This window comes from Rhinopithecus roxellana, chromosome 15, assembly GCF_007565055.1.
Source record: "Rhinopithecus roxellana isolate Shanxi Qingling chromosome 15, ASM756505v1, whole genome shotgun sequence".
Lineage (NCBI taxonomy): Eukaryota > Metazoa > Chordata > Mammalia > Primates > Cercopithecidae > Rhinopithecus > Rhinopithecus roxellana.
Window position 1 is genome coordinate 38,368,531 of NC_044563.1, and position 12,382 is coordinate 38,380,912.

Sequence of the window (12,382 nt, forward strand, 5' to 3'; positions counted from 1 at the left end):
AGATGGCCCACATATACAAACTGCTAATTAGAGTTGGAACTATTTATGATGGTATGGGCAGGTGCAATAATCTGTTTCTGTCCCTCCTAAATTCATATGTTGAAGTGCTAACCTCTAAAGTGATTGTATTAGGAAACGAGGCCTTTGGGAAGTAATTAAGTCACGAGAGTGGAGTCCTTATGAATGGGATTAGAACCGTTGTAGACAAGACTTCAGAGAGTTCTCTCACCCTCTTTCCACCATGTGAAGATAAAATGAGAAGTTGGCAATCTTTAAGAGGGCCCACCAGAAACCCACCATGCTGGCATTCTAGTCTCAGACTTCCAGCCTACAGAACTATAGTAAATAAATTTCATTTAAAAGCCACCCAATCTATTGTACTTTGTTACTACAGAAGTACAGTAAATAAGGCCGGGTGCGGTGACTCAGGTCTGTAATCCCAGCACTTTGGGATGCTGAGGTGGGTGGATCATGAGATCAGGAGATCCAGACCATCCTGGCTAACACGGTGAAATTCCGTTTCTACCAGAAATACAAAAAATTAGCAGGGCGTGGTGGTGGGCGCCTGCAGTCTCAGCTACTTGGGAGGCAGGAGAATGGCGTGAACCTGGGAGGCAGAGCTTGCAGTGAGTCGAGATCGCGATGGCGCCACTGCACTCCAGCCTGGGCAACAGAGTGATACTCTGTCTCAAAAAAAAAAAAAAAAAAAAAAAAAAAAAGAACTATAGTAAATAAATTTCATTTATAAGCCACCCAATTTATGGTACTTGGTTATAACAGCCCAAACTGACTAAGACACCAGGTTTTTAGAAATATCCACAAGGAAAGACGTAGTATCCTAGGGCAGGCAATGGAGAGGAGCAGCACTCCTCTTTCTAGACCTGGACAGTAACAGGAAGGAGAGAGCTGCCTGACAGAATCTGTGGCCTTCAGAGAGGGATGCAGCCAATCTGTAGTGATTCGGTAAGGAGAGAACTAGGGGAATTAATTTCTAACTTACTTCACCTCTGTCCTATGATCTCCCTCCCGTACCTCAAACGGTCATACCTAATTGGAAGCCAGACCTCAAGAAACCTACTGAAGCACTCTATACAGGATAGCCTTCCAGGGCACAGAACAACACAGAAAAGAAAGGAAAGTGAATCTGGAGGGAAAAAGTGGAAGATGATTGGAGAAGGTTATAAGGTACTTAATATGTTTCCTGATACAGATAGTACAGTTGACCCTTAAACAATCCATAGGTTAGGGACACCGACCCCTGTGCAAGTAAAATTCTGTGTTTAAGGCTAGGCTGTAACCCCAGCACTTCGGTAGGCTGAGGCAGGTGGACCACCTGAGGTCAGGAGTTTAAGACCAGCCTGGCCAACATGGTGAAACCCCGTGTCTACTAAAAATACAAAAATTAGCCAGGTATGGTGGCATGCACCTGTAGTCCCAGCTATTTGGGAGGCTGAGGCATAATTGCTTGAACTTGGGAGGTGGAGGTTGCAGTGAGCCAAGACTGCACCACTGCACTCCAGCTGACCTGACAGAGAGAGACTCCGTCTCAAAAAAAAAAAAAGAAAGAAAATCTGTGTTTAACTTTTGACTCCTATCAAACTTAATTACTAATAGCTTATTGTTGACTAGAAGCCTTGATGATAACATAAAAATACATATGACATATGTTATATGTATTCTATACTATATGCTTAATCTAGAGAAAAGAAATATTATTAAGAAAATAATAAAAAGAGAAAATACATCTGGAGTACTGTACTGTATTTGTCGATACTATAAGTTTCTGTTGTTTGTTTATGAGATGAATCATCTGTCTCAAATGGTGGGCAACTACAGCTGCAGACCTCAATCTATGGTACACATTAAGCAATTCAGCTTTTTCTTATAATGCATGACTTTTGTCTGTTTCTTGGGGGCACTTTCAGCATCACTAGTGGCATTTTGTATGGGTTCCATGGTGGTGTTCAAGGTTTATAGTACTGCCTTAAACGTGATGAAAATCAGGCAAGAACCACGAGAGATCACTTTTTATAGCAATAGGCAATTTACTAGAGAGATAAATTGCTCACATGGTGATGATTAGCATCACAGAGCATTTTAAGTGGATACTCGCAATTCTTGAGCTCACTGCCAATAGTAACAGGAGGTGGCTATGAAATTATTACAGTATAATCATATATATTACAATTAAGTTTATGAAATTATGATTTAATACTGCATCTTCATGTATGTTCACATTTCTCTTGACTGTGAAAGGTGCCAGGTACAGTCTGTTCGTGCATGTAAATTCTGATTAACTTTTTATAAATCTGTATATATTTTTATGGTAGTAAATAATAAAATAGGCTAGTATCCACATATATTTTATGCATTAATGAAATAACTTTTTCTTAATTTTTCAATATTTCTAGGTTACACAGTTCATCTGAGTTTTTTCAAATTGTCATAAAGCTCCAAAAATTTTTTCAATACATTTATTTTAAAAAATCTGCATGTAAGTGAACCCATGCAGTTCAAACCCACATTGTTCAGAAGTCAACTACAGCCATAATAATTACAATAAAGACTAGGTTTCAGATTATAGTTCCACCTTTCAGGGGTGGGCAGTGGATAATTCAAGAGCTTTTCAGAAATGTCCAAAGTTTTATAAATGTAAACTTTATGAACATTTCAGAAATATGTTTTAGATTGTTTATTGTTGAGAGGATTTTTTCCAATAACGTGTTATATGCTTAGTTTTCCGTATCGTGATTATAAACTTAAGAATATTGTTGCAAAATTCTGTGAAAAGATAATGTAAATTCTGTTAACTGGTTTTTCAATTTAGATTTCCTTTTTCTCTAGAGTGTCACACTTTTCTAGGGAAACTTTCTTAGGTCAGTTAGTGAAACAACTAGTGTTTCATTCAATATCTTAAAAAACTTCCACATCATATGAAAAATTTACCCTGTCCCAACCCAAATGAAAAAAAATTATAATTTATAGTTGGTGATAATTTTTTTTTTTTTTTTGAGGCGGAGTCTCGCTCTGTCGCCCGGTCTGGAGTGCAGTGGCCAGATCTCAGCTCACTGCAAGCTCCGCCTCCCGGGTTTACGCCATTCTCCTGCCTCAGCCTCCCGAGTAGCTGGGACTACAGGCGCCCGCCACCTGGCCTGGCTAGTTTTTGTATTTTTAGTAGAGACGGGGTTTCACTGTGTTAGCAAGGATGGTCTCGATCTCCTGACCTCGTGATCCGCCCGTCTCGGCCTCCCAAAGTGCTGGGATTACAGGCTTGAGCCACCGCGCCCGGCCGGTGATAAATTTTTACATGTAAAAACTTTAAAAGGAAAATGTATTACTGGTTGGGTAAATTAGTATTATTTTAAACCAATTTCTTGTGGGTCAATAGTCTTTAACCAAAAGGTTCTCTCTCATTTTGACCATGAAATTTCAAAGGACTTTTCAGAAAATTCACTTTCTTCATAGTCTTGCCCAGTCACTAAAAATTTAGAATCTAAAACTACTATGTCCTCTGTCATAGGGATGATTGGCATTAAAGACAAAGAACTTGAAAACAACTACAGAGCAGGAAAATACATGACTTAAAAAAACAATAAATATTATAGGTGACTTTGTTGGATATTTGTCCTAATAAAAATTAGTAATTGCCAGAGACTATGATTTTTTCTTTTTGTAAATTTGCATTTATTTTTATTATGCATTAGCTTAAATAATCAAATAAAACATAATGTGAAATAAATTCTTGCCTTATAGCTTGCTACAATTTCCTTTTTCAAGAGGCAACCATTTTGAACTCTTTTGGTAATTCTATTTGGTATTTGCCTTCATATTTCTAAATGACAAGCTTATAGTACTATTAATTTTTTCAGTTTTAGATACTATTTTCTCACAACTATGAAAAGTGAGAATTTAGCTCTTTTACATAATCCTTCATACAGATAATTTCTCCTCACTCCACTCATATCTTCAGAGAGTTATAATATACTCTCCACTACATTCACATTTTTATTATTATGCCTTTGCATGTATTATTCACTGCCAAAGCAAAATGGTATACTATACTTTTGTTTCTTTTATGACTGTTATGTTAACTGTAGTTGCCTTTTCTTTTTTTTTTCATCTGCTTGGCTTTCTTCACATCTGTGGCTAAGTTTTCTCACCCTCCCTACAGCTCTAAATAACATCTCTTTGTCCAATTCTGCATACTTTTCAGATTATCAGTTTCACTGTTTCTTTTGTCTTTGGGGATAGCTGTTCCTGGTGCCTTCCATCTTCTTGCCCCAATTTGGACTGGTAGCTCTCTAGGCCCAGTGCAAAACTGCGATTTGGAACTTACTTTTGGCATTCTCTTGGGAGTTCCTTTCTCCTTTGCCGAATTCCTGGTTTCCTGAATCCCATGTCTCCTTCTTTCTAAGTTTACTCCTTAATTTTGGGGGAGCATTTCTCCAGTGCTTTCTAAGAAAGGGCACATGGGAAGTACACATTGAGCTTTTATGCATATTAAAATGTATTTATTTTACTCTTTCATTTGATTGATAGTATGGTTAGGTATAGCATTCCAAGTTGAGTGTGTTTTCCATCAGAAGCTGGAATGCCATGCTCCATTTCCCTCTAGCTAGCTTATGATATTACTACTGAGTGGTCAGATGTGATTCCAGTTGAATGTGATAGCCTTCACCCCCATTTTTTCATCTGGGGAAGCTTTTAGAATCTTCCTGTTATTATCAAATGTTCTAAAATGTTTTCAATGATATATCTTGACTTAGGTCTGTTTGCATTTGTTGTATTGGGCATTCAGTGAATTCTTCAAATCTGGAAATAAATGTTCTTCAATTTTGAGAAATTCTATTATACTTTTATTTTATTTTTTTCCTTTTCTCTTTAATCTCTTTCTGAATTAAGATACTAGAACTGCTAGATGGATCCTTTAATTTTATTTTTTTCTATTTGCTTTTTTTTTTTGGTCCTTTTGCTCTACTTTCTGTTCCCTGGTTATTCCTTTTTTTTATGGCAGTCTATTCCTGTCTCATAGATGCAATATGTTTTTTAAACGTCTACTTGAGAGTATTGCAGAGGCTTGTTAAGAAGTTAAACTTCTGCTATCTGCATCGTTTCTCTTTCCCAGGCATTTAGTTTTCAGTTTTTTTAATCTGCTAAATCTGTCATAAAGAGTTAAATAAAATCAAGTTATTCTTAACAAAAGTAAGGTTGTCAGGAACAATTACTCCAACAAAGAACCTCTTAAGAGAACCAATACTGATCAGCATGTTTCCTAGGTTCATTAACCGAATAAAGAAGTCATTAAGGCAGATACTAATTAAAAGATGGTGAGAAGCTTGTCTCTATTTCCACTGAAAACAGAGAAGGATAAAACAGCCTTAGGATACAAAATGAGTAATATTTTATATAGAGGAGAATCAAATAGAGAGGATACGTAAGATTTGGTCTGCTCAGCTGTTCCTTCGGAAAACCGTTTCCTTTTCCACAATGTCATCTACATGGTTGTATCAGGAACTACCACAATATATGACTTTGTCCAACACTCACTCACTTGACTAGTCCAGGTGTGGGAATCTGATCCAAGGTGACTCAATCACAGTTCTTACCTAGGAAATGTTTAAAACTGAAACCGAGAAAAAGAGACCAGTATGTTTCTGATCACTCAAACTCTAAGATAAAGGAATTGAGAGCTTTTAGGAAACATGTTTCCTACCAGGTGAACCTGAGAAACAGAGGAGTTCTGCAGTGGAAACTTGCACAGACACACAAGCAGATGCACAGAGAAAAGCGATCACTGAAGAAGAGACTCTCAGAGGCATGAGAATCAGTTTCCTGAACCCAGTCTCATCTCTGTTTTAGCAATCTCAGTATCCTCATTAAATTCCTCTTTTGGCTTAAGCTAGTTTGAATTGGCCTCAGTATTGCAATAAAAAAAATCTCTAGCTAATACGCTCACTTTATTTGATGCTTCCTGTGAATCAGGCAATGTGTTGATGCTTTATATACTTTATCTCATTAAATCTTCTCAACTTGTAAGGTTGGTGACATTATTTTTCACATAAGAAAACTTTAGAGATCTAACTATTATATAATAGGCAATTCTACCTAGATGTTCCACAGGTGTCTAAAACAGAACTATTTCTCTATCTGTAAAAGAGGAAAGGCTAGACTCACTGCTGGAAACGCTCTTCTCCCTACACACACCCAGCCAAGTCCTTCTTACCTTCATATGTCAGCTTAAGTGTCCTCAGATAAGACTATCCTGCCTTCTCAATCTAAAGTAGGTTCCCTGGTGGTACCCTGTTATTTTCCTCACCAACAATTGTAATGACATATTTAGTATTTTGTTTTGTTCTTTCACATGCTGTATACTATGAACTCCATGACAGTAGGGAACATATCAACATTATTTGCCATTCTAGCCCCTGCATCTAGCATAGTTCCTGACATATGGAAGGTGCTCCATAAAATGTGCTTGAATAAATTAAAGACTTCTAAATGTTTCCTTTCATATACCTCTGAGGCTATACTCAGTAACTTTCAACAACTCTTCATTGAGTGCCCAGTATGTGCAAGTCACTGTGCTAGGCCTGTTGAGACAAAGACAAATACAGTCAATTCCTCAACAGGCCTAGCACAGTGCCTTGCACATAATAGTATACAGCATAGTATAAAGCCCAGAAAGAGGAATAATTATAAGACGAGAAGTGTTATAACAGAGATATGAACAAAGTGCTGCAGTTGCAAAGAAGGAAGTAGTTAAGATATGATCCAAGAAGTTAAAGTCAGGAAAAGAAAGGAATTTCCAGGGTTCAGATTGTCACATTGTGTATAATGTGTCCATTTTGATACAGCTGTACTTTATATCTGCTTCTAATTTATAAGACCTGGAGTAGAAGTCCTAGTAAATACGTTCTCAAGTAGAGATGCATGAAAAACACATTTCTCTTGAATCTTATGATCATCGTTACCACTTGCTTTATCTCCACATCACTGTAAAGACATTGAGCCTGGCCTCCTGCCTCAGCCCAAGCCTCTTCAAAAGATTCCAGGCTTATATTACAAGTCAAGCTTTTCTTCCTTCCATATTGCCAGATCTGCTTTCGCTGGAGCTGAGATTAGGGGACAATGACTTTTGATCCCTTTTAACACTCAAAGGATAATATTCTTCTTTTAAGATGCTGTCCCACATGTTCTCATTATAATGAGTGGTTTATGGAAAATTGCCTTAGTCCTGTAACTTCTGTCTGATGCCTGTCTTCTCTCCTGCTGATCTTTAACCAGGTGATCCACCCCAACACTGGTTGGGGAACATTTCTCTAGTTATGTTCCAGAATAGATTTCTTCTTGTTCTTTTATTTATTTATTTATTTATTTATTTATTTATTTATTTAAATCTCCTTTACACCTTTATTTGTCAAGAACACTTCAAATAAAACCTTCTTTTGGGATTTGCATGTATATGTATGTGAACAAATTGGGTTCACTTAAAGAAAAAAAAAGCGGGTTGGCAAACTGTCATTATCACTAGTTATCTAGTGAAAGCCTACAAAGGATGCAACAGGAGGAAAGATGTAGATAGTAGTATGTAACTGTGTACCTTTTTAATCTCAGAATTTTAAATATTTAACACCATTGCCATATAGTTACATCAGTGACTGTTAATTAGAATTATCTCACAGATTGTCGTCAGAATTAAAGATAATGTATGTACGGTGCGTAGGAGTATTTGAAACTACATCAGTACACTTAGTTTTTACCTTAATTTTCTTTCAGCACCACGGTCAACGTCAAAAATCTGGAAGGACATTGAAATATCCGTAAAGTGAAATTGTATGTGACTTAATTAAATTCTATTTAAGTGTATCCGGTAACTCTAACTATAGAAACAGGGACACGAATAACCAGAGTAGTCAGAACCTCAACATGGGTAGGAGACAAATCTCGTCCTTCTTCGCATTCTCCAAGGTGACTTACAGAACGCTTAACGCCTTGCATACGGACAGGCGCCCCAAATTTAAGTTCGCGGTCATCTTTAAAAACCCCCAGGGAGCTATGGACCCAGGGCTCCACCAGCTCTAAGGTCCCACCGTCGCAGATCTCAGGTTACCCAATCCTCCTCTCGGGTTACCCAACCCGGCCTTGCTGCAGTCCTCGGGTCTTCGGCCCCTCCCGCCCCTCGCCGGCAGTACCCGCCGAGCCGGGCTGCCCCACTGCGCATGCTCCTCGCCGCGCGGGTAGAGAGCGCCGGGGCAGGGAGGCGAGCGCCAGGCGCTGGTCCCTCCGGGCAAGGGAGGTAGGCCTGGGCCTGACGCCGGCCACGCAGCGGCGGGAGAGTGAGCATCCGGGCGGCGGCGTCCTGGAGACCCGCGAGAGATGGAAGCGGCGGCGACGCCGGCGACGGCCGGGGCGGCGGGGTGCGAGGAGCTAGGTCGGTGTTGTGCCTGGGCAGGGACCCTGGGCTGACGTAGGCGGGGGTCGGGTGCGCCCACACCTCTCGGGGCCCCGCGCTCTGCCACGGCCGCGAGGAGGCGGACCCTGCCCCCCCGCCCATCCGCATCCGGGTTCCACAGGGAAAGACGTGGGGCCGAGTGGGCGGTGTGTGTGTCTGTGTGTGGCCGAGTGGGCGGTGTGTGTGTGTGTGTGTGTGCGCGCGCGCGCTCTTGAGGTTGTGGGACTAGCACGGGTTCTAATTTAAACCCAGCAAACAGACCTCCCCAGGAAGCTGGAATGAGTTGAGGCCTGATTGCTAACTGACCCCGTGGTCAGCGTCCGCAAAGGAACCGGTTATCTGACCCCGAGAGCTTGGTCAGACGAAGCCCAGGCCTCAATAGGGCGTTAAAATGTGTGTGTGTGTGTGTGTGTGTGTGTGTGTGTTTGCGCGCGCGCGCGTGTGCTTGAGTGTGTGTGTTGAGTGGGGCGGGGCCCTGTGTGTACACGTCGAAGACGCGAGAGCCTGCGCCGCGACTTTCACAGTTTTTTTCCCAATGATGCTTTAAGGAAGTTATCATTGTTCTGCTTTTCAAATGCTGCAGCCCTTTTCGGAATCTCCAGATGAATCTTCATTTTACCCCTTGTTATCCCAGAGTTTCGAACAGGTCGTGCTGACCAGAACGAACAGGAGATACCTGTAGCTTGCTCACTTGGCAAAGTTTGTTTTCCTGCTTTCCTTCGATCCTGTTTCTTGGCGACAGGGCGTGTTTGTTTATGGTTTCCCGCTGTCCAAAACAAAAAAGTAGGGATTAGGGTGGTAAAATGATCACTCTGCCAGTTACATGTACTGTTCTTGGAAGTATTTTTCATTCGATGCTGATTAAATGTAATTAAAAGATTAAATCTAAATGTAATCTTCAAGAAAACGGTTGAACTTTTAAAAATGCCGTATTCTAAGTAACTTATAAGTTTTATTCCTCTAATAGCTTGCAGGGCACTTTGCAGTGGAATTTTTTTCAGGCCATAATAGTAGAAACAATAAACTTAACATTTTATTGCATGCTTACTGTGTGCAAACACTGTGCTAAGTGCTTTGCCAATGCCTTGTCTTTAACCCTCACAGCATTTGGGATAGGTGCTATTATGATCTCCATTTTATAGATACAGTAATTTTAAGCTTATTAATGGCAGAACCCAAATGTGAACTCAGGTTTGCCTGTTTTAAATTCATTAACAACCTGTCTTAGTGAGGATATGGAGAAGTGGGTATTCTCATGCATTGCTGGCAGGAAAGGGATAATACAGTTATCCTTAAAAATGTACATATCCTTTGACCCAGCAATTCTCCTTCTGAATATTTCCAGAGGAAATAAGTAATGTAACAAATACCTGTATCAAGAGGTTTTCATTATAGTATATAGAGAAAAGCTGTTAACTAAAGTACAATGAAATGAAATTGGTTAAATTGTGGTATAGTTGTATACTGCCTAACCATTAAAAGTGATATGGAAAGATGTTCACCATGTACATTTTCTTTAACTGAAAAAAAAGTTTCAAATTATTTCCGTTTTTTTAAGTTTTATGTATTCATTAATTCAACACATATTCATTGAGCTTCCCCTACGCACTTGAGATACATCGTGAGCAAAACAGATAAAAATCCCTGTTCTTATGGAGCTTGTATTTAGTAAGGGGAAGCAGAGAGTACGCAGTAAAGACAATAACCAGTTAATTATGTAGTATGTTAGGTGAAAAGTGCTATGGAAAACAAGAGCAGGGTAAGGGAAATCAGGAATGAGGGTGGGGGCTAGGCAGTTTGCAGTATTTTATAAAATGGTTGGGATGAGCCTTATTGAAAAGGTGCAGTTTGAGTAAAGACTTGGAAGAGGTAAGGAAATTAGCCAAATGGATATCTGGGGAAAGACTATTCCAGGCGGAAAGAATAAAGGAATAGCAAGGAGACCAAAGTGGCTGAAGCAGAGTGATGGAGGTAGCGATGAGGCCAAATTATGTAGGGTCTTGTAGACTGTGACTTTTACCCTGAGGGAAGCAGGGACCAGTGCAGGGTTTGAACAGAGGAATGTCATGATCTGCCTTGTTTTAAAAGGATTGCGTTGACTGCCATGTGAAGAATAAACTGTAAGGGGGCAAAAGTAAAAGCAGGAGAATATTTCAGTAATTCAGGAAAGATGTGGGTGTCGTTCAGAGCAGTATGGCAGTGGCAGTGGAGGTGAAGAGACATAGTTAGCCTCTAGGTATATTTTGAAAGAACCAGTGTAATTTCCTGAGAGTGGATGAGGGTTAGAGAGTAAAACGGAGGAGACAAGGAAGACTCCAGAGTATCTAGAATAATGAAATTGTTATTAACTGGGATATTATGGTGGTTTTGTAATATACCTACAGATTCTTTGATGTTTCTCTCTTAAGTAGGAGAAACTTAATTTTCTTCCCTTCGAGTGGGGGCTGGACTTAGTAACTTGTGTCTAATGAAAGATTTTGGTAGAAGTGATGATGTATGACTTCAATACTAGATAATAAAGTGCATTGTACCTTCCTCCTTGCTTTCTCTTTTTGAATCATTCACTTGAAGGAAAGCTAGCTGTCATGTTGCAAGGAGACTCAAGCGGCTGTAAGGAAAGCTCCGTGTTGCACAGAACTGAGGGCTCCTGACAGTAGCCATAAATTGTTATACAGCAATAGATAACTAATACAAATGGGTAAAGTTGCAGGAATAGCAGGCTTGCTGGTGAAGACCAGTTCAGTTTGGGGCATGTTAAGTTTGAGATGTCCATTAGATATCAAAGTGCAGATGTCAAGTAGGCAATTGGATTTATGTCTAGCATTAGTGAAAGGTCTGGTCTGGAAATGTAAGTTTCGATGTTATCAGCATATGAATAGTATTTAAAGATAGGAAACAGATTGAGAAGATATGAGAGTTTTTTGTGTGTATGTGGGTGTGCGCCTGTGAACATGTACTCTAAAATGTTAACAGTAGTAATTTCTGGGTAATGAAGTAATTTTTAATTTCAAAAATGTTGTTTATATATTTTCTGATTTTCTACAATGACCAAGTGTTATTTAATTTAAAAAAAGAATTTCCAAAAATGGGTATTTATGTAAAAAGCACTGGTAGAGATGTTAAGATACAGGTTCTCGTAAGGTATGTGAATAGCTTAAGGTCTGCACTTTATTTCATAGCCCATGGGGCCCTCCGGAAAGTTTCTTGCTGTATATATTTCTTCCACCTCAGAAATGAACAAAATAGTTACGGTTCTTATTTTATATCTAGAGAGTAGTTTATAGATTCAGGTGACAATATTATGTTATTTTTAAAAATGAAACTATTTCTATTTTCTTTTAGTTTGTCTATTGCCAAAATACAAGTGATTTTTAAATTTTATTATGAAAGTAATGCAAGTTTGCTACAACTGCTTTTCTTTTTTTTTTTTTTTTAACATTTTCCAGAGAAGGAAAAGTGCACTAATGATCCAATTGTCCATCTATATTCTGGTAAATTTGTTTACATTTTGTTATATTTACTTTCCCTGATTTCTACTTAATTTTTAAAAACATGATTGGAATCCTATTGCAAATATTCAGCTTTTTCCCACTTCGCATATGATACAGTGTTCCCTGTTTTACTCAGACCTCAGTATTGCACCATAATGTCAGTGCAATACTTCATAAAGTGACTGCCTTAATTTAGTAATTTTCTGATTGCCACACATTTAGTTTGTTTTCCAATTTTCAACATCAATAATGTTTTAATGAACATTCTTGTGCAAAATCCTCTTCTGCATACACTAGCTTGCCAGAAGTAGAATTACTAGGTGAAAGAAATAAACATTTTTAAGACTTTAATACCTAGGATATTGCTAAATTAATGTTATTTTAGAACATTCTGTCTACAACTTGAAATTTACGTTGGTTTTAGGCTTGAAAATTGAGA

The 12,382-nt window shown here is 39.0% G+C and overlaps 1 protein-coding gene across 2 annotated transcripts in view; it reads left to right on the forward strand.

Annotated features, from left to right (window-relative positions):
• The first annotated feature begins 8,217 nt into the window (after nucleotides 1–8,217).
• SLC36A4 (solute carrier family 36 member 4) overlaps nucleotides 8,218–12,382 on the forward strand; it is a 53,362-nt gene continuing 49,197 nt past the window's right edge. The window contains exon 1 of one of the 2 annotated variants that reach the window (XM_010357361.2): nucleotides 8,218–8,431. In XM_010357361.2, the coding sequence (XP_010355663.1) occupies nucleotides 8,377–8,431 (55 nt within the window). In that variant the 5' untranslated portion in view covers nucleotides 8,218–8,376. The remainder of the gene's footprint in view (nucleotides 8,432–12,382) is intronic. The other variant, XM_010357362.2, reaches the window with a different exon arrangement.